The 26,236-nt window shown below is 35.7% G+C and overlaps 1 protein-coding gene across 5 annotated transcripts in view; it reads right to left on the minus strand.

Annotated features, from left to right (window-relative positions):
• The window catches only part of LRBA (LPS responsive beige-like anchor protein), a 735,668-nt gene that overhangs the window by 377,367 nt on the left and 332,065 nt on the right, over window positions 1-26,236 (minus strand). For all 5 annotated transcript variants that reach the window (XM_082388949.1, XM_082388950.1, XM_082388948.1 and 2 more), the window contains exon 37: window positions 44-210. In XM_082388949.1, coding sequence (XP_082245075.1) covers window positions 44-210 — 167 coding nt within the window. The remainder of the gene's footprint in view (window positions 1-43; window positions 211-26,236) is intronic.

Below are 26,236 nucleotides of genomic sequence, written 5' to 3' on the forward strand. Positions count from 1 at the left end.
TCTATAGAAAATCAGTGGCCAAATCCTAAAGGTATAACTTTACCTCACTGCAGAATTTCCCCAGGCTCCATGCTTGTCTGTGAGAATGTTGATAATTTTCTGGATTAGCTGAGTTGCTGTCACATGGTCTCGATATTTGGCTGCTCTAATCAAATGATCACACATCTTCTCATCTTCTCGTCTGTCTGCTGAATACTGGGCACACAGTGACTTGGATAGGAAAAAGAAATATCTATTAATACTATAAAAATATGGAAACAAACCCTTTAAATGCATTATGAAATAATCTCTAATATGAACTGAACCAACCAAAAATTTAAAGTGACTTTTACATCACTCATTAACTGAATTGACAGAGTTGGTGATCTACTCTCAGTACAACAATCCCCCAAGAATTTATTTCTCTGAAGTCACTCATGAGATACACTCAGAAGTGGTTAATATTTAAGCAGAGACCTGAATAAAGAGAAGAAGCCAGTCATGTGAAGATGCAGGGTCCACATTACAAGCAGCATGAAGGGCGGTTGCAAAGCACTCAAGCAAAGTGAATAAAGGGAAGAGTGGTATGAAATGAGTTTGGAGAGGCAGGCAGGGGCTGCATCATTTAGTACAGTGTAGTTATGGTAAAGAGTTTAGATTTTATTCTAATGCAATGGAATACCAGTAGAAGGTTAATTATGGGAGTGATGTGATTGATTTACATATTAAAATGATCACTAGAAGCTCCATTTAGAGAATGGATTGTAGTGGAACAAGGGGGTTAAGGAGGGAGGCTACTACAAGGCTACTGCACAAGTCCAGAAAAGAGACGCTGGTGGCCTGCAATAGCAAACTGAGCCGGTTCTCAACACCTTTAGAAAATGACAAAAACAGTTTGGTCTTTTAAACCTTAGCTATGTAAAATGGACCACCAGCACTAGAATCACCTAGGAACTTATTAAAAATGCAGAATTATAGGTCCCACTCCACACCTACTAAATCAAAATCTGGATTTTAATGAGATCCCCAGGTGATTCATACATTAAAGCTTGAAAAGTACTTTCTTAGATATCAATTTTGCCAAAAAGTTTTAGGATTCTTTAGCAATAATCAGATACAATACAATCATTAGTTTCCAAGTTGCTTATTTCTTTTCTTTTGGAATTCAGACACTTGTGGTGTCATGTTTATGGTGCTATACTACCTAGTTAATTAATTGTTTAAAATTAAAAAAAACAATTAATGTAAACTTAATACTTAATTCTGGTCACAGAGTCTATTGGGCTCCTTTCCCTTAACCTCCAAATGAAAGCTCACGTATACATCCACATGTATATACAACCTATGATGAGTAATAAAAATTTGATGTTGGAACCTTTTCCTACTGTATACCAGTTTAGATAGATTGTTGCCATATACTATCCCCCGCACTGTCCCAGCAATAAGAGAGGGCCTTAACTGTCCTAAACCAGTGAGGGTAATCATCACACCCACACTGACAAACTGTCTGAGGGAACAGCACTTGATCTAATTGGTGCAATTAAGAGGAAAGGTCAGAAGTTTTGCTGGGTAATTCCTTCCTTCCTCTTAGGGTGTAAAAGAGGAAGTACATAATTCCAGGAGTATTGAAAGCTCTTTCTGTAGGAGAGAAGCAAGCCTGAGGATGAAGCTAAAACCCAAAGGGAGCAGAGCTATGAGAATTACAGAAATAAAGAGTAAGAGTAAGAGTTTATTCCAAATGGAATCATGAACTTCTGGATCAAAGACCAGCCTACCTTTACACTTTCTGTGAGACCTTTTTTTTTTTTTCCTAAGACTTTTTACTAGAACCTGTAAGCTCCTGTTCAGTCATTGAAGGCCAGTGTGAAGTGGGTTTTCTGCTCCTAACACCATAAGCAACCCAACTGATATGGTGTTTATGTACATGCATAAGGAATCAAATATCTCTTAGTCTGTGCAAAACACTAGGCTATAGGGATAAAAAGTTGACTTAGCTTGATAGCCTTTGCCATGGAGAATCCTCACTCCTTACAGATTGTGAGGAGGCAAGTGGGAATAAAAGTACAGTAGCCCCTTGCTATGGGGTGGGGGGAATAGGATCCAGGACCCCTACGGATACCAAAATTTGCAGATGCTTAAGTCCCTTTCACACATATCATATAATATATATTATATTCAATATATATGAATATATATTATATATGCATATGAAGAAACATAAGATTGGGAAGCAAATCAAAAACCAGACTAAAGCATCATCCTTGGTAGTATCTCTTGTCAGTCTTGGGCAACTAACTCACTTTACCTCACTAGGTCTAACTGCTTTCATCTGCACAATGAGAGGATTATATTAGCTCTAGGAATTGTACAATTGGAAGATTTTGGCCAACCTCTAAGAGGTTAGTTTTCATACACTGGTAAAGGCAAAGTACTTCTTTTACCTAAACACTGATATGAAGAAAATAAATCATGTTAGAAATTAGATTTATAAGAAATTAAAGGCAAATGCTGGATAGTATATTAAAAGACTGAGCCAAACCATAGGACAATTCAGTTTGTCAAAAATATGATTTGAGCAAATAAAAGAAAATATGATTAAGAAATACTTGAAGGGGAGTAGTTTAAGTGAAGATAACTAGGGAATGATTCCATTGTAACAAAAATGTCAACTGCTATGTGATATTTTCAGAGATTCATCCCAGAACTAGGCAGCAACCTACAGGTTATTTCACATCTAACCCAACCATACACTGAAACCAACAGGACAATAGGACAAAATGGTAGACATTTGAAGAATTTTTATACCTTCACCATTCCCTACTATATACACAGTCTACCTTTGTCTAACCTTACCTGACAAGAGGAAATTAAAATTACTGATGGAAATTAGAAAATAACTGGCTTCTATACTCCCCTGAAACACCAGATACCTTCATATTAAATGTACTATTTAAAAGGCTATTATTTCTGTATTTTATTAATATTAGAATAATTTAACTTTATCAAATCATATTTTGCAAACATTTGATAAGCAACTAAAGTTTGCTTTAAAAGGCATAATTCTAAAAAGAAGAGTTCAAGGTATGTTAAATAGTAAAATGGTTTAAAGTGTTCTTTAATGGATCCTCCTTTACAATTTAAACAGCAACTTTTCATATCTGACATAAAATCTATAGATATAAATCACATTAAAGGGCTATTCTTTCCTGATTATCAATCTCTGTCTCATTGTGGAACATTATAGTCACATGTAACCTTAAAACATGATAAAAGGAAACCAAAGAAGAATGTTTTGTAAAGATATAATGAACTTGTATCTATTCTTAAAAACAACTTTAAAATGGAATTTGAATATATTCTTACTAAAAACCAATAACAAATTCAACATATGACATATCACTCAAAGTCAAGTACAGATGAGGAATATCTGCTTCAAGATCAAACACACGTTACTTATTGAAGGAGTATATATATTTGTGTGTGTGCGCTGTGTTTAAAGTTTGAGTGGAGGTACCCCAAGAGACCTTGCCAAAATGTACCATCAATAAAATCAAGGGTCAGGTCTAGTACTTGCATTCAATTTTACTTTACATCAACTTTTCTATATTCCTATTTTAAGCAAAACATAAACTAAGTAGTATGATGTCACAACAATAACCCCCAAAAATCTGAATCTTAAAAACAAAAGAAATAAGCATCTTGGAAACTACTAATTCAAATATATTTGATTATTGCTAAAGAAATCTAAGATTTATTAGCACAGAATTAATAAAATATAAGATAAATACACCTAGTTTTGAAAAAACATTCACTTACTTGCAGGGCGAAAATAAAGAGAGAAACAATTTAGACAACATTTATAATTCAAGTAACTATTCTGGATCTTTAAATGTAAATAAAGAAATGAAGACAATACCACATTCAGTCTTTCCTTCCAGATGCTATGTCTCTACCTAAGTTTACTATGTGTCCTTTTTATGAAAGCTCAGAGAGGAGTGAACTTAAAATTAAGCAGATTTTTCTATTATCCTCCTGCTATCACTCTGATCACCTTTCTCGGTGGTCAGACGTTTTCTGCATCACTTCCCAGTATGCTGGCATTTTCTCAAGGCTTTGTCATATGTCCCTTGGCAATATCATCCACTCCCATATCATCTATTATTATCAACTTAGATCTAGCTGTCAAATTTTTCATATCTAACCCAGCTGTTTTCCTAAGTTCAGACCCATATTTCTATTTGTAGGATAGTCTCCAATCATTCAATAAGTACCTAAAATTAAAAATGTACAAAACTGAACCTACCACCTTTATCTGAAACATGCTATTAAACTGAAAAGGGAAAGCTTTTCTATTTCTGTCATCTGTGACTTCTCAATTTCCCTCACTTCATATCCCACCACTACATTTTAGCAAAACCTCTTAACCACTCTTATCACTGTCCTAACGTAGATCTTTATTTGCTCACAACTCAGCTCTCGAAGTAATCTTCTGTCATTTTATGAGCAGTCCCAGAATTGTTCCTAGAAGAATTTACTTTGGTAAAACACAGATATATTTATATACTCAATCCTCAAAAAAATACATGATTGTCTAAAATATCGAACAATTAGAACCAAATTTTACTAGCCAGATCTGTGTGTGTGTGGCCTTCTTATAATTCACTAACATGGCATATAATCTTTTACATACCTGTCTATCCATCCTATATGCCAGATACACTCAGATTATATGCTATTCCCAAAATATCCTCAAGACATTTTCAAGACCCAGAAAGTATATTTCTCCTATAGCTTTTACAGGTGAAACAAGTATAAACATGTCTATTGAGAAGGTAAGATAGGAATTTGAAAGACAAACTACTAGAGAAGAGGAACTCATGCAGAGAAAGAGATATAGAAATAGATACTTTTGATTCTTTGGCTGAATATAAAAATGGAACAAAATATGAAAAATTCCAAAATAATTGGAAATTAAGCAATTCATCTCCAAGTAACAAAATATGGAAAAAAGATTAAATCAGAAGGAAAATTAGAAAAATTTGTGGGAATTGGCCACATCAGCATTTAAAATAAAATTTATAGCTTTAAATTTTATATTAGAAAATATTAAATATTGAAGGAAGAAATAATACAAATATTAAAATCAGATGACAGAAGCTAAGGAATACATTGCATCCAATTTTGCATTAAAGGAATAGAAAACTAAACACTAGTATAATTTGCCCAAATAAACACAAAAACTTTCAACAAAATACTACCTATAAAATGAATTATACATCAGGATGAAGTAGAGTTTATCCATGAAATACAAAGCTCGTTTAATATTTAAATATCAATCAGTATAATTCACTATAAAACAGAAAAGGAGATAAACATATTACCTTAATCGATTTTTTTAAAAAAGTAATTAACATTCAAAACCATTTCATGAAAATTAATTAATTAATTAATTAATTAACAAAACACTCTACAAACTAGGAATACAAAGAGACTTCCTAAACCTTAGGAAGGGCATCTATAAAACTCATTCAACTAAAACTGTGAATAAAATAGGTAGGTCCTCTCTCATGACTTCTATTCAGTATTATAAAAGAGATCCTAACCAGTACAATGAGGACAATAAATAAATAAATAAATAAAAAGATGGTTTGAAAAGGAAAGAGTAACAGAGTCTTCATTTGTAGTTATGTTCCTGTATGTTATAATCCTGAGGGTTCTAGGGAAAAACTACCAGAACCTATAAGTAACTTTGACAAGTCTCTTAGATACAAGGTTTATATACTAAAAATTAATTATATTTCTCCATGCTGGCAATATCAACTGGAAAATAAATTTTTTTAACTACTATTAAAAATAGCATTAAAAACATGAAATATTTAGCAATATATTGAAACATATTCCAATCTACACAATGAAAACCATAAAACATTGCTAAGTGAAATTAAATAAGTTAGGATATAGACAATGTTTATAGATTTAATAAGTCAGTTTTTCAGGGGGAGTCAAGATGGCGGACTAGGAGGACGCAGCATTCGTGTCTCCACACAACTAGGGCGCCTACCAGGCACTGGTGGGGGGCCACAGACACCTAAGGGGATGGGAGGAATCCCCAGTGACCTGGTAGGAGGTGGGGCATGGGGGGAGTGAAGGGGGAGGAGAAGTGGAGGCGGACAGGACTGGTGCCCCTGAGAGGTGGCTGGGGGAGGGGAAGGGATCCCACACCCGAAGAGGGAAACTGGGGGATCACTGGGAGGGCAGAGGATCAAAAGGGAGCGTTTCCAGAGTTCCCCTGCCCACTTGGGTCCCCGGGAGCCTGCTGAGATCCCGGGCCTGATCCTCTACCCACCGAGGCCCCCTCAGCCAGGCAGATCCTGAGGGAGTGGGAGGGAGGGAAGGGGGAGCAACAGTAAAGACTGGACCTACAGGACCAGCACCCCTGAGGGGTGGCAGGGGGAGGGGAGGAGTTACTACACCCAGTGAGACCCACCCATGGTTAGGGGTCCAGTGGGGACAGGGGACACCCTGGGAGACACACTGTGGGTGGGCGGCAGAGGAACGGAAAGAAGCGGTCAGCGCTTTCCCTGTCCACTTAGGCACCAGGGAGCCTGTTGGGCTCCCAGCCAAATCCTCTGCCCTCAGAGCCTCCCTCCTGCCATGCAGAACCCCAGCCCTGCCCCTATACCCCCACCAGGGGCCTACCTCTACACTCAGAGACCCCCTCTGAAACCCCCTCCAATGTGCTGGGCCTAAACCCCAGCCACACCCCCTCACTCAGGGCCCTACCTCCAAAACCCAGAACTGCACACTCCAAAGGCCCTCCTTTAGACGTGCTGCCTTTCCCTTTCTGTGCAGGTCCTAAGCAGAGGCCCCGCCCCACGCTTGAACGTTGCCCTGCCTAGGCCCCAGCCCCAGGGCCTTTTCCAACTATGTGGGTCTTGAGCTTAGGCCCCGGCCACGATCAAACATCACCCACCCACCAGCCTAGGTACCACCCCACCCCTGCCTAAGTTCCACCCCTGCCTAAGTTCCACCCCTGCCTAAACTCCACCCCCCATAGCAAAGGCTCTTTTTTTTTTTTCTTTTAGATTGGGGGTCTGTTTTAACTTGTTGATTCACAGTTCTTGATTCATTTAAATCTTTATTTTTTCAATTAAATGTTTCATTTTTCTAATTTTAATTTATCCTTTATACTTTGTTATTGTTCTGCCCCTTTTGGCTTGTTCCCCCTTTATTTATTTTTTCTTTTTTTTCTTTATTTTTTCTGTAGTGGTTTTGTTTTACCATGTTGCAGTTGTTCCAATTATATTATTTTTCCTAATATATTTTTTATCTTTCTCATTTTATTTCATTTTCCATTCTTTGTTATTGTACTGCTTTTTTTCTTTTTCTTTTTCTTTTTTTTTTTTTTTGCCACACCACCTGGCTTTCAGGATCTTGGTTCCCAGGCCAGAGGTCAGGCTGGAGCTCCTGTGGTGGGAGCTCCAAGTCCAAACCGCTGGACTAACAGGGAAACTCAGACGCTAGGGACTACTAATCAGAGTGAGGTCTCCCAGAGGTCCTCATCTAGGCAGCAAGACCTGGCTCTATCCAACTGCCTGGAGATTCCAGTGCTGGACACCTCAGGTCAAACAACCAGTAACACAAAAATAAAGCCCCAGCCATCAAAAAATAAAAATAAATAAGTGAAAAGACAACAAAATATGTTACAGATAAAGGAACAAGGTAATAACCTACAAGACCAAATAAACAAAGGCAAAATAGGCAACCTACCTGAAAAAGAATTCAGAGTAATGATAGTAAAGATGATCCAAAATCTCGGAAACAGAATGGAGAAAATACAAGAAACATTTAATAAGGATCTAGAAGAAGAAAAGAGCAAACAAACAGCAATGGACGACACAATAACTGAAATTAAAAATACTCTAGAAGGAATCAATAGCAGAATAACTGAGGCAAAAGAACGGATAAGTGAGCTCGAAGATAAAATGGTTGAAATAACTGCCAAGGAGCAAAATAAAGAAAAAAGAATGAAAAGAATTGAGGACAGTCTCAGAGACCTCTGAGACAACATTAAATGCACCAACATTCAACTGAGGGGGGTCCGAGAATTAGAAGAGAAAAAGAAAGGTCTGAGAAAATATTTGAAGATATTATAGTCGAAAACTTCCCTAAGAGGGGAAAGGAAATAGTCAATTAAGTCCAGGAAGCAAAGAGAGTCCCATACAGGATAAACCCAAGGAGAAACACACTGAGACATATTAATCAAACTATCAAAAATTAAATACAAAGAAAAAACATTAAAATCAGCAAGGGAAAAGCAACAAATAACATACAAGGGAATCCCCGTAAGGTTACCCCTGATCTTTCAGCAGAAACTCTGCAAGCCAGAAGTGGCAGGATATATTTCAAGTGATAAAAGGGAAGAAACTACAACCAAGATTACTCTATCCAGCAAGAATCTAATTCATATTTGACAGAGAAATCAAGAGCTATACAGACAAGCAAAAGCTAAGAGAGGGCAGCACCACCAAACCAGCTTTACAACAAATGCAAAAGGAAATTCTCAAAGTGGGAAACACAAGAGAAGAAAAGGACCTACAAAAACAAACCCAAAACAATTAAGAAAATGGTAATAGGAACATACATATTGATGATGACCTTGAATGTAAATGGATTAAATGCTCTAACCAAAAGACACAGACTGGCTGAATGGATACAAAAACAAGACCCTTATATATGCTGTCTACAAGAAAGCCACATCAGACCTAGGGACACATACAGACTGAAAGTGAGGGGATGGAAAAAGATATTCCATGCAAATGGAAATCAAAAGAAAGTTGGAGTAGCAATACTCATATCAGATAAAATAGATTTTAAAATAAAGACTGTTGCAAGAAATAAGGAAGGACACTACATAATGATCAAGGGATCAATACAAGAAGAAAACATTACAATTATAAATATTTATGCACCCAACATAGGAGCAGCTCAATACATAAGGCAAATGCTCACAGCCATAAAAGAAGAAATAGTAACACAATAATAGTGGGGGACTTTAACACCCCACTTACGCCAATAGACAGATCATCCAAACAGAAAATAAATAAGGAAACACAAGCTTTAAATGACACAATAGACCAGATAGACTTAAATGATATTTTTAGGACATTCCACCCGAAACTGGAAGAATACACTTTACTCAAGTGCACATGGAATGTTCTCCAGAATAGATCACATCATGTGTCACAAATCAAGCCTTGGAAAATTTAAGAAAACTGAAATCGTATCAAGCATCTTTTCCGACCACAACGCTATGAGACTAAAAATCAATTATAGGAAAAAAACAGTAAAAAGCACAAATACATGGAGGATAAACAGTGCACTGCTAAATGGCCAATAACTGAAGAAATCAATGAGCAAAACAAAAAATACCTAGAAACAAATGACAACGAAAACATAACGATCCAAAACATAACACAGTTTGGAGAAGGAAGTTCACAGCAATTCAAGCTCACCTCAAGAAACAAAAAAATCTCAAATAAACAATCTAACCTTACACCTAAAGCAACTAGAAAAAGAAGAAAAAAGAAAACCCAAAGTTAGTAGAGGAAAGAAATCATAAAGATCAGATCAGAAATAAATGAAATAGAAGCAAAGAAAACAATAGCAAAGATCAATAAAACTAAAGGCTGGTTCTTTGAGAAGATAAACAAAATGCTAAAGCTTTAGCTAGACTCATCAAGAAAAAAAGGGAGAGGACTCAAATCAATAAAATTAGAAATGAAAAAGAAGAGATTACAACCAACACCACAGAAATACAAAAGATCATAAGAGACTACTACAAGCCACTATATGCCAATAAAATGGACAACCTGGAAGGAAGGGACAAATTCTTGGAAAAGTACAACCTTCCAAGATTGAACCAAGAAGAATTAGAAAATATAAACAGACCAATCACAGGGAATGAAATTGAAACTGTAATTAAAAATCTTCCAACAAACAAAAGTCCAGAACCAGATGGCTTCACAGGCGAATTCTATCAAACATTTAGAGAAGAGTTAACACCTATCCTTCTCAAACTCTTCCAAAAAATTGCAGAGGAAGGAACACTCCCAAACTTGTTCTATGAGGCCACCATCACACTGATACCAAAACCAGACAAAGATATCACAAAAAATGAAAATTATACACCAATATCACTGATGAACATAAGATGCAAAAATCCTCAACAAAATACTAGCAAAAAGAATCCAACAACACATTAAAAGGATCATACACCATGATCAAGTGGGGTTTATCCCAGGGATGCAAGGCTTCTTCAGTATCCATAAAACAATTAATGTGATACACCATATTAACAAATTAAAGAATAAAAATCATATGATCATCTCAATAGATACAGAAAAAGCTTTAGACAAAATTCAACACCCATTTATGATAAAAACTCTCCAGAAAGTGGGCACAGAGGGAACCTATCTCAAAATAATAAAAGCCATGTACAACAAACCCACAGCAAACATCTTCTCAATGGTGAAAAACTGAAAGCATTTCCTCTAAGATCAGGAATGAGACAAGGATGTCCACTCTCGCCACTATTATTTAACATAGTACTGGAAGTCCTAGCCGCAGCAATCAGAGAAGAAGAAGAAATAAAAGGAATCCAAATTGGAAAAGAAGAAGTAAAACTGTCACTGTTTGCCAATAACATGATACTATACATAGAAAATCCTAAAGATGCCACCAGAAAACTACTAGAACTAATCAATGAATTTGATAAAGTTGCAGGATACAAAGTTAATGCACAGAAATCTCTTGCATTCCTATACACTAACAACGAAAGATCAGGAAGAGAAATTAAGGAAACACTCCCATTTACCATTGCAACAAAAAGATTAAAATACCTAGGAATAAATCTACCTAAGGAGGCAAAAGACCTGTACTCAGAAAACTATAAAACACTGATGAAAGAAATCAAAGATAACATAAATAGATGGAGAGATATACCATGCTCCTGGACTGGAAGAATCAATATGGTGAAAATGACTATACTACCCAAAGCAATCTACAGGTTCAATGCAATCCCTATCAAACTGCCAATGGCATTTTCCACAGAACTAGAAAAACAATTTTACAAATTATATGGAAACACAAAGATCTTGAATAGCCAAAGCATCTTGAGAAAGAAAAACAGAGCTGGAGGAATCAGGCTGCCTGACATCAGACTATACTACAAAGCTACAGTAGTCAAGACAGTATGGTACTGGCACAAAAACAGAAATATAGATAAATGGAACAGGATAGAAAGGCCAGAGATAAACCGACACATATATGGTCACCTTATCTTTGACAAAGGAGGCAAGAATATACAGTGGAGAAAAGACAGCCTCTTCAATAAGTGGTGCTGGGAAAACTGGACAGCTACATGTAAAAGAATGAAATTAGAACACACCCTAACTCCATACACAAAAATAACCTCAAAATGGATTAAAAACCTAAATGTAAGGCCAGACACTATAAAACTTAGACGAAAACATAGGCAGAACACTCTATGACATAAATCACAGCAAGATCCTTTTTGACCCACCTCCTAGAGTAAGGGAAATCAAAATAAAAATAAACAAACGGGTACTAATGAAACTTAAAATCTTTTGCACAGCAAAGGATACCATAAACAAGATGAAAAGACAACCCTCAGAATGGGAGAAAATATTTGCAAACGAAGCAACTGACAAAGGATTAATCTCCAAAATATATAACCAGCTCATGCAGCTCAACACCACAAAAACAAACAACCCAGTCCAAAAATGGGCAGAAGACCTAAATAGACATTTCTCCAGAGAAGACATACAGATGGCCAACAAATACATGAAAGGATACTCAGCTTCACTAATCATTAGAGAAATGCAAATCAAAACTACAATTAGGTATCACCTGACAACTGTCAGAATGGCCATTATCAAAAAATCCACAAAGAAGAAATGCTGGAGAGGGTGTGGAGAAAAGGAAACACTCTTGCACTGTTGGTGGGAATGTAAATTGATACAGCCACTATGGAGAACTGTATGGAGGTTCCTTAGAAAATGATAAATAGAACTCCCATACGACCCAGCAATCCCACTACTGGGCATATACCTGGAGAAAACCATAATTCAAAAAGACACATGTACCCCAATGTTCACTGCAGCTCTATTTACAATACCCAGGACATGGAAGTAACCTAAGTGTCCATCAACAGATGAATGGATAAAGAAGATGTGGCACATATATACAATGGAATATTACTTGGCCATGAAAAGAAACAAAATTGAGTTATCTGTAGTGAGGTGGATAGATCTAGAGTGAAATAAGTCAGAAAGAGAAAAACAAATACTGTATGCTAACACATATGTATGGAATCTAAAAAAAAATGGTTCTGAAAAACCTAGGGGCAGGACAGGAATAAAGATGCAGACATAGAGAATGGACTTGAGGACGCAGGGAGGGGGAAGGGTAAGCTGGGACGAAGTGAGAGAGTGTCATGGACATATATACACTATCAAATGTAAAAAAGATAGCTAGTGGGAAGCAGCCACATAGCACAGGGAGATCAGCTCGGTTCTTGTGACTACCCTGAGTGGTGGGAGAGGGAGGGTGTGAGGGAGATGCAAGAGGGAGGAGATATGGGGAGATATATATATAGATATAGATATATATATAGATATATATATATATATATATATATAGCTGATTTACTTTGTTATCAAGCTGAAACTAACACACCATTGTAAAGCAATTACACTCCAATGAAGATGTTAAAAAAATAAATAAAAAACAATAAATGCTGGAGAGAGTGTAGAGAAAAGGGAACCCTCCTGCACTGTTGGTGGGAATGTAAATTGATACAACCACTAGGGAGAACAGTATGGAGGTTCCTTCAAAACCTAAAAATAGAACTACCATATGACCCACCTATCCCACTACTGGGTATATACCCTGAGAAAACCGTAATTTAAAAAGATACATGTACCACAGTGTTCATTGCAGCTCTATTTACAATAGCCAGGACATGGAAGCAACCTAAATGTCCATCAACAGATGAATGGATAAAGAAGGTGTGGCACATATATACAATGGTGTATTACACAGCCATAAAAAGGAACGAAACTGTGTTATTTGTAGTGAGATGGATGGACCTAGAGTCTGTCATACAGAGGGAAGTAAGTCAGAAAGAGAAAAACAAATACCATATGCTAATGCATATATGTGGGATTTTAAAAAGCGGTACTGATGAACCTAGTGGCAGGGCAGGAATAAAGACGCAGATGTACAGAACAGACTTGAGGGCACAGGGAAAGGGGAAGCTGGGATGAAGTGAGAGAGTAGCACTGACATATATACACTACCAAATGTAAAATGGATGGCTAGTGGGAAGCTGCTGCATAGCACAGGGAGATCAGCTCAGTGCTTTGTGATGACCTAGAGGGATGGGATAGGGAAGGTGGGAGGGAGGCTCAAGAGGGAGGGGATATGGGGATATATGTATACATATAGCTGATTCACTTTGTTTTACAGCAGAAACTAACACAACATTGTAAAGCATTTATACTCTAATAAAGATGTGAATAAATAAATAAATAAATAAATACATAAAACTCAGTTTTTAAAAATATCTACTCTCTTCAAATTGATTTTATAGATTCAACCCAATCTTAATTAAAAGTTTAGCAGGCTTTCTTATGGAAATTAGCAAGGTGAGTCCAAAATATACCTGAACAAAAAACAAAACAATAATAGCAAAACAATTTTACAAAAGAGAAATGAAATGGTAGAATTTTATACTCTTTGAATCACACTAAAAATTAGAAATCAATAGAGCATAGGTTATTAAATGAAAAAGGAATATCTTTTCAACAACTAGTGCTAAAACATCTGGCCACTCACAGGGGGAAAAAAAAGAAAGTAATTTGTCTTCACCTCATACCATACAAAAAATGTTTAATTCAAAATGAATCAAAGATCTACATATAAAAGTTAACATTACAGCACTTCTAGAAAAAAAAGTAGCAGAAAATCTGATGAACTTGGTGTAGGCAGAGAATACCTAGACTGAAATTCTTAGACTGGAAACCATAAAAGAAAATCATAACCACAGAAAAACTGCCAAATTAGACTTCACCAAAATTTATAAAATCTGCTCTTTAAAAGGCACCATTTAGAAAATGAAAATGCAAGAGAAAAGGCAATGAGAAAAAATATTCACCGTACATATAATTAACAAAAGATTTCCTTACAGGATAAAGAACTCCTACAATGCAATAAGACAAACAAATTTAAAATCATAAACAAAGGATTTGAACAGACATTTTACAAAAGATATACAAATGACTAATATGTATGTGAAAAAATGCTTAGTCAGTAGGGAAATTTAAATAAAAACCGCAATACAGTATCACTATATACATACTAGCAGGGCTGAAATTACAGGTACTGACAATATCAAACACTGGCAAGGATGCGGATGAAATGGAACTCTCATAACTACCAACTAGCCAGATGAAGTATAAAATCTACAACTACTTTAGAAAATAGTTTGGCAGTTTCTTCTAAGCCTAAATATAAACTTGCAACAGCACCTAGCAATTCCAATCCTAGGTATTTCTTCAAAATGAATGATAACATATTTCCCCAAAAATGTATCGTATGAATATGCCCATAGTGCTTTTAATCATAAGAGCCAAACACTGGAAATACCCAATATCCACCTATAGATGAATGGATAAACAAAGTAATACTGCTCCGCAATAAAATGAAACAAAGGAGTGACACACACACAACAATGTGGATTGATATCAAAAACTTCATGCTGACAAAAACAATCCAGAAATTTGAGTAACTACTATGTAATTCCATTTATATGAAATTGTATACCACGCCAAAGTATCTATAATAACAGAAACCAGATGAGCAGTTGCCTAGGGTTGGGTATGTATATGTGGAGAGGAACTGACCACAGTGAATCACAAGGGAATTCTCTGAGATGACAGAAATTTTCCATATCTTGATTATGACAGTTACAAAGGTATATACACTTGTCAAAACTCATCAAACTGTATATTTAAAATAGGTGTATTTTATTACATATGAACTATACTTCATTCAATAAATTATATTTAAGAAGTTTTTTAAAAATGAATAAACAAGGCACTGAGAAGAAAGTAGTTAAAAAATTCTTATTGAAAAAATTAGCTCATATACCAAGTAGGTAAATATCCCCTATAAATCTATAAGGCAGATAACCAGTAAGACAGATAACTAATAAACTGGGTAAAAGATAAACAGGTACTTCACAAAAGTACAATAAAAAATAGATAATACATAACAATCAGGAGAAAAGATGTACAGTTGAATTTGTAAATAAAATCCAAAATAAAACACAATGAATTACCATTACACAACTACCAGAATGCTAAAATTAAAAGTGGTAACAAATTGTTGCTGAAAATTTGGAATAATGAGAACAGCTATACACTGATGTTGGGAGTGTTACATGCTTTTGCAAGAGAGTTTGGCAGTATCTATTAAAACTAAAAACATGAATACTTTATAGTCAAGTAAGTCCACCCTACAGATATACGTGAGCGTATACACCAAAAGACTACAAAATGTTCAAAGCAGCATTGTTCATAACAAACTGGAAACAACTGAATTGCCAATCAATAGCAGAAGAGATTGTGAAAAACTACTGCCCTACTAATATAACAGAATACCATACAGCATTGAAAATGAAATAGGAAAACAAATCAAATGAATCTCACAAACATAATGTTGAACTAAAAATGCCAGACAAAACCAACTTTGATTCCATTTATATAAAGTTCAAAAACTGAAAAAGAAATTACAATGATAAAAAAAATATTTAAGTGTTGAAAGAAAAAACAGAAGCAAATAAGTCATTTCATAAAATAACATTATTTAGCTTAATGGAGCATGCAGACAAGGCTTCTCACAATCACTTTCTTTCAGCATCAGGGAAAGGAGGTAATGTTAAATGTACATTTTTTCTAGAGTTAAATTGCAGTATATTTTATGAGAAACAGGTTATAAAGCAAATTTTTATAATATTGTGAAATAAAAATAAATTCCAGTTAAAATGTTCAAGGCTAAAGGGACTTCCCTGGTGGCGCAGTGATTAAGAATCTGCCTCCCAATGCAGGGGACACATGTTCGAGTCCCGGTCCAGGAAGATCCCACATGCTGCAGAGCAACTAAGCCCGTGCACCACAACTACTAAGGCTGCGCTCTACAGCTTGCAAGCCACAACTCCTGAGCCCACATGCCACAACTACTGAAGCCCACGCACTTAAAGCCTGTGCTCTGCAACAAGAGAAGCCACCACAATTAGAAGCCCATGCACCACAATGAAGAGTAGCCCCCGCTCGCTGCAACTAGAGAAAAGCCCGTGCACAGCAATGAAGACCCAACGCAGCCAAAAATAAATAAAATTAAAAAAAAAAAAAAAGTTCAAGGCTAAAATCTTTTAAATATTATATAACACTTTTGCCTAATTTAGTAACATTTAATTTTATTTAAGCAATTGAAATGTATTGGTTTTACAAGTTTTGTGTTTCCGTTTTTAAAACAAACTTATACTCAAATAAAAAGGTAATGACTTATATGAAATAAAAAGAAAGTTCTCTCTTCCACCTCCTCCCTGTTTGGCTAATTGTTTTCTACAGAGGTAGTCACTGTTAACAGTAAGATGTAGTGCCTATATAAATAGAGTCAAACTATACATCATTCCATGTCAGGACATATAGTTCTATCTTCATTCTTTTTCACGGCTACACACAGAGTACTGTATTTTTATTTAACTATACCTTCTGGTAAACACTTTTAACAGTACTATCTTATGTCCCAATTTATCTCAAAATCACTTACACTATAAATTACTTGTCTCATTGTAAACGATTTACAAGGGAAATCACCTAAGGGACAACAAATTAAGAAGCTTTTCAATACTGCAATTTTGGAGGTCTTTGTACTTGATCTCAACTCAGATGTAAAGACTAATCATTAAAAAAAAAAAGTTGTCCTCGGGAATCTTACAAAGACTCCTGAAAAAGACTTAGAAAAATGAAAGCTTAAAAACCTCAATAGCCAACGAAAGTCAGCCAATGACAATGTGTGACAGCCACCTTTAATTCTAAAGTGATTCCTCTGTCATCCAACGCCTCAAAGTATTGATTTCTCTCAGCATGAAAAAGGCTACGCCAATGAAACATATAGCATCATCCCCACGATAACAGCATTCAAGGTTAAAACAGGCAGAGCACTTATCAAAGTATCGCTTCCATTTCTTATTGTTTTAATGGACTGGATACAATGAGTTGGGTTCTTATCTCTATAACTGCAGACTTCAAAACAGTATTTTTAAATAATTTGAGGATTAATATAACTTCTAATATTTTACTTTAGATAATAAAAAATTTGTTTTAAAAGCTTTTACATATTTGTAAAGTCAACACTAAGAAGACGGCTACAGTTTCCACTTGTATGTCAACTGCACACACAACATTGTTTATATTATTTCATTACTTCATTAGAGTTACTTATTAACAATGAAAATCACAAAATTCTTAAGTAGATAACAAAACACTTTCCATAAAGACAAGCTGATTTCTTTAACAATGCCTGCATACATCATACATCAGCTTGGTAAATAAAGTAAAATGTGGTTAGAATCTGTGGTCAACAAAATTAACATGAAATTTAAATAGGGTTAAACTCAAATAATTTTGTTTTTAAAAATCATAGTATGAGACAAATATATCTTTGCATAAGATTATATGATTATACACAAACACATATACAAAGAGAGAGAGAAGGAGAAAGAGAAATCAAGAAGTTTTAATTTTTTAAACTTTACTTTTTGCTAATCTGCACAAGAGCTGGATATCTTAAGTAAATCCTATAATCTTTTAACTCAACATATCTAGCTAACCATTAGATTCTTTGAAAAGCATACAAAACTAGGGTGTCTTACTTGTATTAGACTAAAAGGAGATATATGTACCCACACACACACACACACATACACACACACTACTACGACTACAAATAGGTGAGTCTTATGCTTAAATTTCAAATAAAAGTAGTTCAAGAACAAGCATGAAAACCAACAACTCAAAAAGTGATTAATTCATTCTTTAAAAAACCATAGTTAACAGTGTGGTTAAGAGCAGACTCTAGAGCCATACAACCTGACTTTAAATCTTTGGCTCTGACACATTCATGCTCAGGCAAGGTATTTAATCTCCCTATGCCTCAGTTTCCTCATATAAAAAGGACATAATGTGATGTGCTTCTCATAAGGATCCAATAAGAAGAGACATGAAATAATCAGAAGGCTGACAGGCATATATACTAACACCCAGCACTTACTGTAGACTCAGTCATGAAGTTAACCAACTATACAGCAAACAGTCCCTCTCTTCCAACATCTCAATGTAGTTGAGAGATACAGGAGAAAATATAATTAGAATATAAGATACCTGCTAAGAAAGATATTCATGGTGTGTTTGGAAAGAACAAGAAAGAACTATTCAGAACCAGGGAGGGTTTCACAAAGGAATTACAGGCTATGTAACTGTTCACCAAGAAGAAAGGGCTCATTTAAGATAGAAAAAATAAAATATAGCAAAATAAGAAGGCAAAAAAATAAAATAAAATAAGAGAACAGCTCAAATAAAAACCTTTCTTAAAAGTAAAGATACGAGGGGACTTCCCTGGTGGCGCAGTGGTTAAGAATCGCCTTCCAATGCAGGGACATGGGTTCAAGCCCTGGTCCAGGAAGATCCCACATGCCATGCAGGAACTAAGCCCGTGAGCCACAACTACTGAGCCTGCGCTCTAGAGCCCACGAGCCACAACTACTGAGCCTGCGAACCACCACTACTGAGCCCGTGTGCCACAACTCCTGAAGCCCGCACACCTAGAGCCCGTGCTCCACAACAAGAGAAGCCACCGCAATAAGAAGCATGCGCACCGCAACGAAAAGTAGCCCCCTCTGGCCACAACTAGAGAAAAAGCCCACTTGCAGCAACGAAGACCCAATGCAGCCCCCCCAAAAAAAGTAAAGGTAAGAGGGACTTCCCTGCTGGTTCAGGGGTAAAGAATCCACCTTCCAAGGCAGGGGATGTGGGTTCAATACTTGGTCATGGAACTAAGAGCCCACATGCTGCGGGGCAACTAAGCCTGCGTGCCACAACTACTGAGCTCACCCGCCTCAACTAGAGAGAGAAGAACCCGCATGCCACAACTAGAGAGAAGCCCACTGGCCACAACGAAGGGCCCGCGCCACAACGAAAACATCCCACACGCCTCAAGGACGACCCCGCGTGCCTCAACTAAAACCCGAGGCAACCAAAAAAATAAAGAAAAGAAATAAAATAAATAAGTATTTTAAAAAGACTGTTGTAAATAAATAAATAAGAATAACAGAATAAGACATGTAATTACCAGAGCTTTCTCTTTAAGTACACCAATACACGCTTGTTTATATCTTCGTTGGGTGCCTAATGTATTTTTACCCATTTCCTTCATTAAAAAAATCATTCCGCAAAGGTTTTTATAAATCATTTAACATACAAATAGTTGATCTGGTCAACTGTTAAGATAACTAGCATATATCATAAATTGAAACCTTAAATACAGGCTTGATCTATCTATAAGGAGTATATTCAGACCTTTTCTTAGAAGAGAGTTTTCAATAGCAGTAAGAGATCTAGTTCTCTATCAAGAATATATTTTATATTACCAGAATACACTGAGAAAATAATGAAGAAAAATATATTTTTTAGTTTGGATTTAATTTGATCAGCACTGCTCATAGGTATGAATTCAATTTTAACTGTGCTATAGTTCCTTTGCTTTTTTCTAGCTTCCTACCTTTAACGGAGTGCCCAGTAATATAGCTCTGTTTTTTGAAGCTAGAGAAGCACTACTTATAATTTTCAAACAAGGGCAGAAACATCAGCTTACTTTAGAATGGTCTTCCTTTGCCCCAACAGTGATAGCTTCTTTAGCTTCACATATAATTCTAAAAAGTATGAGTTTTAAAAATAAGTGCATGTATACATGGGCCCTGTGTAGGTATGCTTTTTTCCTGTTCAAAAGTTACCCACAGAAGACTGACAGCAGAAAATGTCATGAGCCTAGCTCTTAATCTGGCCAGTATCAAGAAGCTAAAATAGAAAGTGAGACAAGTTAAAACACATCCTAGAAGAATCTCTAAAAATAGTGCATTCCAGAATGAATACAGCACACTTTGGAAATATACTGAGAAATATTATGATTGCAGAGTCCAGGTGTGGAAGATATACCAGAACATGTATGATAAACTGGGGTGAGACTTTCCCTTAAGGAATTTGATGGTCCCATTGTCAATCAACCAGAGGAAGGAAAAAGGCAAACCTTGGGCTTACTAAGAACCAACATTATTTTCATTCTAAGACTGGAGGCAAATGGGCCTGGACTAAAAAAGAGGAGGAATGTGGTCAAAGGAGATGTCTGTGTGGGGAAACTGAACAAGGCCCTGCAACCGGGCGAAGGGATAGAGAGACAGAGGTCAAGAAAAAATCAAGAGAAAACCTCCTAAGCAAGAGCATGGCCTATGAATTAGGAGATGCAACATTCAATAATGAGTTTTATTTTACCTTTCTGCACTGTGATGTCCTTCTACCATTGCTAGGCCTACAAATGAGAAAAAGAAAAGCCTACGTCCATGCTTTGAGCAACAGGATAAAGAAAAAACAGCTACTTCCTGGAAAGCCACTTGCATGAGAGTAAGAGGTAGCCTCCAGACTTCTGACATAGCAGTAGACTGGATCTAGGCCCTAAGGCAGAGGTAAGCATTCCAGAAGAGAAGTGTGGGACATGTAAGCATTCCTTGGATAATCCTCGAGATTACTTAGAATACAAAAAATACTCCCCTTTTTAAAGTAACAATAATAGCTGCATCATTAAACACTTAATATGGACTCACAGTAACAGGCACTTTACACATATCAAATCCCATTTACTCTTCACAAAATTACTACAGGTAGGCACCGTTATTATCCTGATTTTAACATGAGGTAACAATAATATCTTAGCTCACACAGCTAGTAAATGACAGAGCCAAGATTAATGCACATGGTTATCTGACTGGAAAGTCAGAGCTATGTGAAACTGCAACATAGTAATCATGTGGTCTCACTGGCTGGGTGCTCAAAGTAAAGTGATCTTAACATTTAAAAGGACTTATAATACACCTTTACTTAACTAAGATAGTATTCCATCACTCTCATGATTATTTATCAACATCATTTTTACCTAACGTAAAGAAAATAACGACAAAAAATACAGTTAAAAAATTTATATATTGTCAAACTTACCATTTCCCTGAAGGGAAGACAAATAGGAAAGCAAAACTGGGAGGTTCGCTTGAAAATGCTTTGCACTGTGTCATAATTACAAGTTTACTTTTAAAGTTAGTAAGAAGAAACACAGTATCATTATATTTCATTTGCCTGGTATTTCAACCACTAACTGAAAGAAAATGGGGAATTCAATTCAGTAATGGGAATATAAAATGAAGTGGACAAAGATGAAAAAAGTCTGTCCTTCAACTAATCTTTAAATAGCTCAGACTTATTTTGCACTCTACCAATTTTACACGCAGATAAGAACAAATATATAAAGTCACTAGAAAGAGCAAAATAGACAGAAAAAACATGTTTATGGTTTTAGTTTCAAAAATTTTCTACAAAAGTGAATGAAAGGAAATTTAGAGATTATTACAGAGGTGATACTCTAAGACAACACAAGCAATATCAAGTGTTGGAGATGATGTAGAAGAAAGGAAACCCTTGTGCACTGTTAGTGGGATTGTAAATTGGTGCAGCCACTATATAAAACAGTTTGGAGGTTTCTCAAAAAGTTAAAAATAGAGCTACCATGTGATCCAGCAATGCACTTCTTTATATCCAACGGAAATAACTCACTACCTCGAATAGATACCTGCACTCCCAAGTTCCTTGCAGCATTATTAAAACTAGCCAAAATATGGAAACAACCTAAGTATCCACTGACAGATAAATGGATAAAGAAAATGTGGTATATATACACTGGAATATTATTCAACCTCAGAAAAAGGGAAATCTTGCCATTTGTGATGACACAGATGAAACTGGAAGATAGTATGCTAAGTGAGATAAGCCATAAACAAAAACACAAATACTGCATGATTTCCCTTATATGTGGAATCGAAAAATGAAAAAGTCGAATTCATAGTAAGAGAGTAGAATGGTAATACAGCTAGAGGCTAAGGGGTGGGGAGAAAGGGAAGATATTGATCAAAGGGTACAGAATTTTTCTGAGATTAGTAAATTCTGGATATCTAATGTACAGCATGGTGGCAATAGTTAATAAGAATATGTTGTATACTTGAAATTTGCTGAGCGTAGATCTCAAGTGGTCGACCACACACACAAAACAATGGTGTGAGGTGATGGAATACGTTAATTTGCTCAACTGTGGTAACCATTTCAGAATATACACATATATGAAAATATCATGTTGTGTACCTTAAATATATATAATATTTACTTGTCAATCATTCTTCAGTAAAGCTGGGGGGAAAAAGAAAAACAGTGGCAATCTAATAAAAAATACAAGGTAGCATAATGATTACTATTTTTCTTTTTTTTTTTTTTTTTTTTTTTTTTAAAGCAACAATGATTGCAATTACCAAACATGAAACACACTCATACTATGTCATAGTATTGACATTCAGTCCAGTAATCCTCCACTGTAACAGCTCCTTTACTTTGCAGTGAAAATTGATTTGTATATTCTTTGCCTCTGAGTCCTTGTGGAATTTTTTTTTTTTTTTTAATTCAGACAGAAAATCACAAAAATTATACTCATCCTCATCAGTTCACTCAGTCCCATGTAATTAATTTTTTTTTCATCTTGATCTTTTGTTAGCACTTTTATGAGTTCATCAGTTTTTCATTAGAGTTCTGAAAATGCTTATTCATTCAGTTCAGCAGTACAGTCCGTTACCAGAAACCTGTACTTGTCAGAGTCTTTTCCATGTATTTCTTGAAGATGAAACCCTTTTATAGGAACATATTTGCAAAATCATCAGAGTACACCCAGAACTGTCTGTAAATGACAAAAGACTTAAAAATGACCACAGTTAAAGATTTGATGACAGTTCATAATAATGCAGTTGACAAGAAAATTAGTTATTTCTGAGATATACATTTTAAAGTAATAACTAGGATTATTACTTATAACATTATACCAGAACATATAAGATTTTTAGAAATTTCATGTAATGTCTGAAACATTTATATTAACATATTTCCATACATATTTCCATACAAGTACAAATATAAGATTTTTAGAAATTTCATGTAATGTCTGAAACATTTATATTAACATATTTCCATACATATTTCCATACAAATACAAATATGATTTTTAGAAATTTCATGTAATGTCTGAAACATTTATATTAACATATTTCCATACATATTTCCATACAAATACAAATATAAGATTTTTAGAAATTTCATGTAATGTCTGAAACATTTATATTAACATGTTTCCATACAAATAACCCAATGAAAGTTTAGTATTAGTTGTTTTGTTTGTTTTTTTATACTGCAGGTTCTTATTAGGCATCAGTTTTATACACATCAGTGTATACATGTCAATCCCAATCGCCCAATTCAGCACACCACCATCCCCACCCCACCGCAGTTTTCCCCCCTTGGTGTCCATATGTCCATTCTCTACATCTGTGTCTCAACTTCTGCCCTGAAAACTGGCTCATCTGTACCATTTTTCTAGGTTCCGCATACATGCATTAATATACGATATTTGTTTTTCTCTTTCTGACTTACTTCACTCTGTATGACAGTCTCTAGATCCATCCACGTCTCAACAAATGACTCAATTTCGTTCCTTTTTATGGCTGAGTAATATTCCATTGTATATATGTACCACATCTTCTTTATCCATTCGTCTGTTGATGGGCATTTAGGTTGCTTCCATGACCTGGCTATTGTAAATAGTGCTGCAATGAACATTGGGGTGCATGTGTCTTTTTGAATTACGGTTTTCTCTGGGTATATGCCCAGTAGTGGGATTGCTGGGTCATATGGTAATTCTATTTTTAGTTTTTTAAGGAACCTCCATATTGTTCTCCATAGTGGCTGTATCAATTTACATTCCCACCAACAGTGCAAGAGGGTTCCCTTTTCACCACACCCTCTCCAGCATTTGTTGTTTGTAGATTTTCTGATGATGCCCATTCTAACAGGAGTGAGGTGATACCTCATTGTAGTTTTGATTTGCATTTCTCTAATAATTAGTGATGTTGAGCATCTTTTCATGTGCTTCGTGGCCATCTGTATGTCTTCTTTGGAGAAATGTCTATTTAGGTCTTCTGCCCATTTTTGGATTGGGGTGTTTGTTTCTTTGATATTGAGCTGAATGAGCTGTTTATATATTTTGGAAATTAATCCTTTGTCCGTTGATTCATTTGCAAATATTTTCTCCCATTCTGAGGGGTGTCTTTTCGTCTTGTTTATGGTTTCCTTTGCTGTGCAAAAGCTTTGAAGTTTCATTAGGTCCCACTTGTTTATTTTTGTTTTTATTTCCATTACTCTAGGAGGTGGATCAAAAAAGATCTTGCTGTGATTTATGTCAAAGAGTGTTCTTCCTATGTTTTCCTCTAAGAGTTTTATAGTGTCCAGTCTTATATTTAGGTCTCTAATCCATTTTGAGTTTATTTTTGTGTATGGTGTTAGGGAGTATTCTAATTTCATTCTTTTACATGTAGCTGTCCAGTTTTCCCAGCACCACTTATTGAAGAGACTGTCTTTTCTCCATTGTATATCTTTGCCTCCTTTGTCATAGATTAGTTGACCATAGGTGCGTGGGTTAATGTCTGGGCTTTCTATCTTGTTCCATTGATCTATGTTTCTGTTTTTGTGCCAGTACCATATTGTCTTGATTACTGTAGCTTTGTAGTATAGTCTGAAGTCAGGGAGTCTGATTCCTCCAGCTCCATTTTTTTGCCTCAAGACTGCTTTGCCTATTCGGGGTCTTTTGTGTCTCCATACAAATTTTAAGATGATTTGTTCTAGCTCCGTAAAAAATGCCATTGGTAATTTGATAGGGATTGCATTGAATCTGTAGATTGCTTTGGGTAGTATACTCATTTTCACAATGTTGATTCTTCCAATCCAAGAACATGGTATATCTCTCCATCTGTTGGTATCATCTTTAATTTCTTTCATCAGTGTCTTATAGTTTTCTGCATACAGGTCTTTTGTCTCCCTAGGTAGGTTTATTCCTAGGTATTTTATTCTTTTTGTTGCAATGGTAAATGGGAGTGTTTCCATAATTTCTCTTTCAGATTTTTCATCATTAGTGTATAGGAATGCAAGAGATTTCTGTGCATTAATTTTGTATCCTGCAACTTTACCATATTCATTAATTAGCTCTAGCAGTTTTCTGGTGGCAGTTTTAGGATTCTCTATGTATAGTATCATGTCATCTGCAAACAGTGACAGTTTTACTTCTTCTTTTCCAATTTGTATTCCTTTTATTTCTTTTTCTTCTCTGATTGCCGTGGCTAGGACTTCCAAAACTATGTTGAATAATAGTGGTGAGAGTGGACATCCTTGTCTCGTTCCTGATCTTAGAGGAAATGCTTTCAGTTTTTCACCATTGAGAATGATGTTTGCTGTGGGTTTGTCATATATGGCCTTTATTATGTTGAGGTAGGTTCCCTCTATGCCCACTTTCTGGAGAGTTTTTATCAGAAATGGGTGTTGAATTTTGTCAAAAGCTTTTTCTGCATCTATTGAGATGATCATATGGTTTTTATTCTTCAATTTGTTAATATGGTGTATCACATTGATTGATTTGCGTATATTGAAGAATCCTTGCATCCCTGGGATAAATCCCACTTGATCGTGGTGTATGATCCTTTTAATGTGTTGTTGGATTCTGTTTGCTAGTATTTTGTTGAGGATTTTTGCATCTATATTCATCAGTGATATTGGTCTGTAATTTTCTTTTTTTGTAGTGTCTTTGTCTGGTTTTGGTATCAGGGTGATGGTGGCCTCATAGAATGAGTTTGGGAGTGTTCCTTCCTCTGCAATTTTTTGGAAGAGTTTGAGAAGGGTGGGTGTTAGCTCTTCTCTAAATGTTTGAT

Source organism: Balaenoptera borealis (genome assembly GCF_965194805.1).
Source record: "Balaenoptera borealis genome assembly, chromosome: 4".
Lineage (NCBI taxonomy): Eukaryota > Metazoa > Chordata > Mammalia > Artiodactyla > Balaenopteridae > Balaenoptera > Balaenoptera borealis.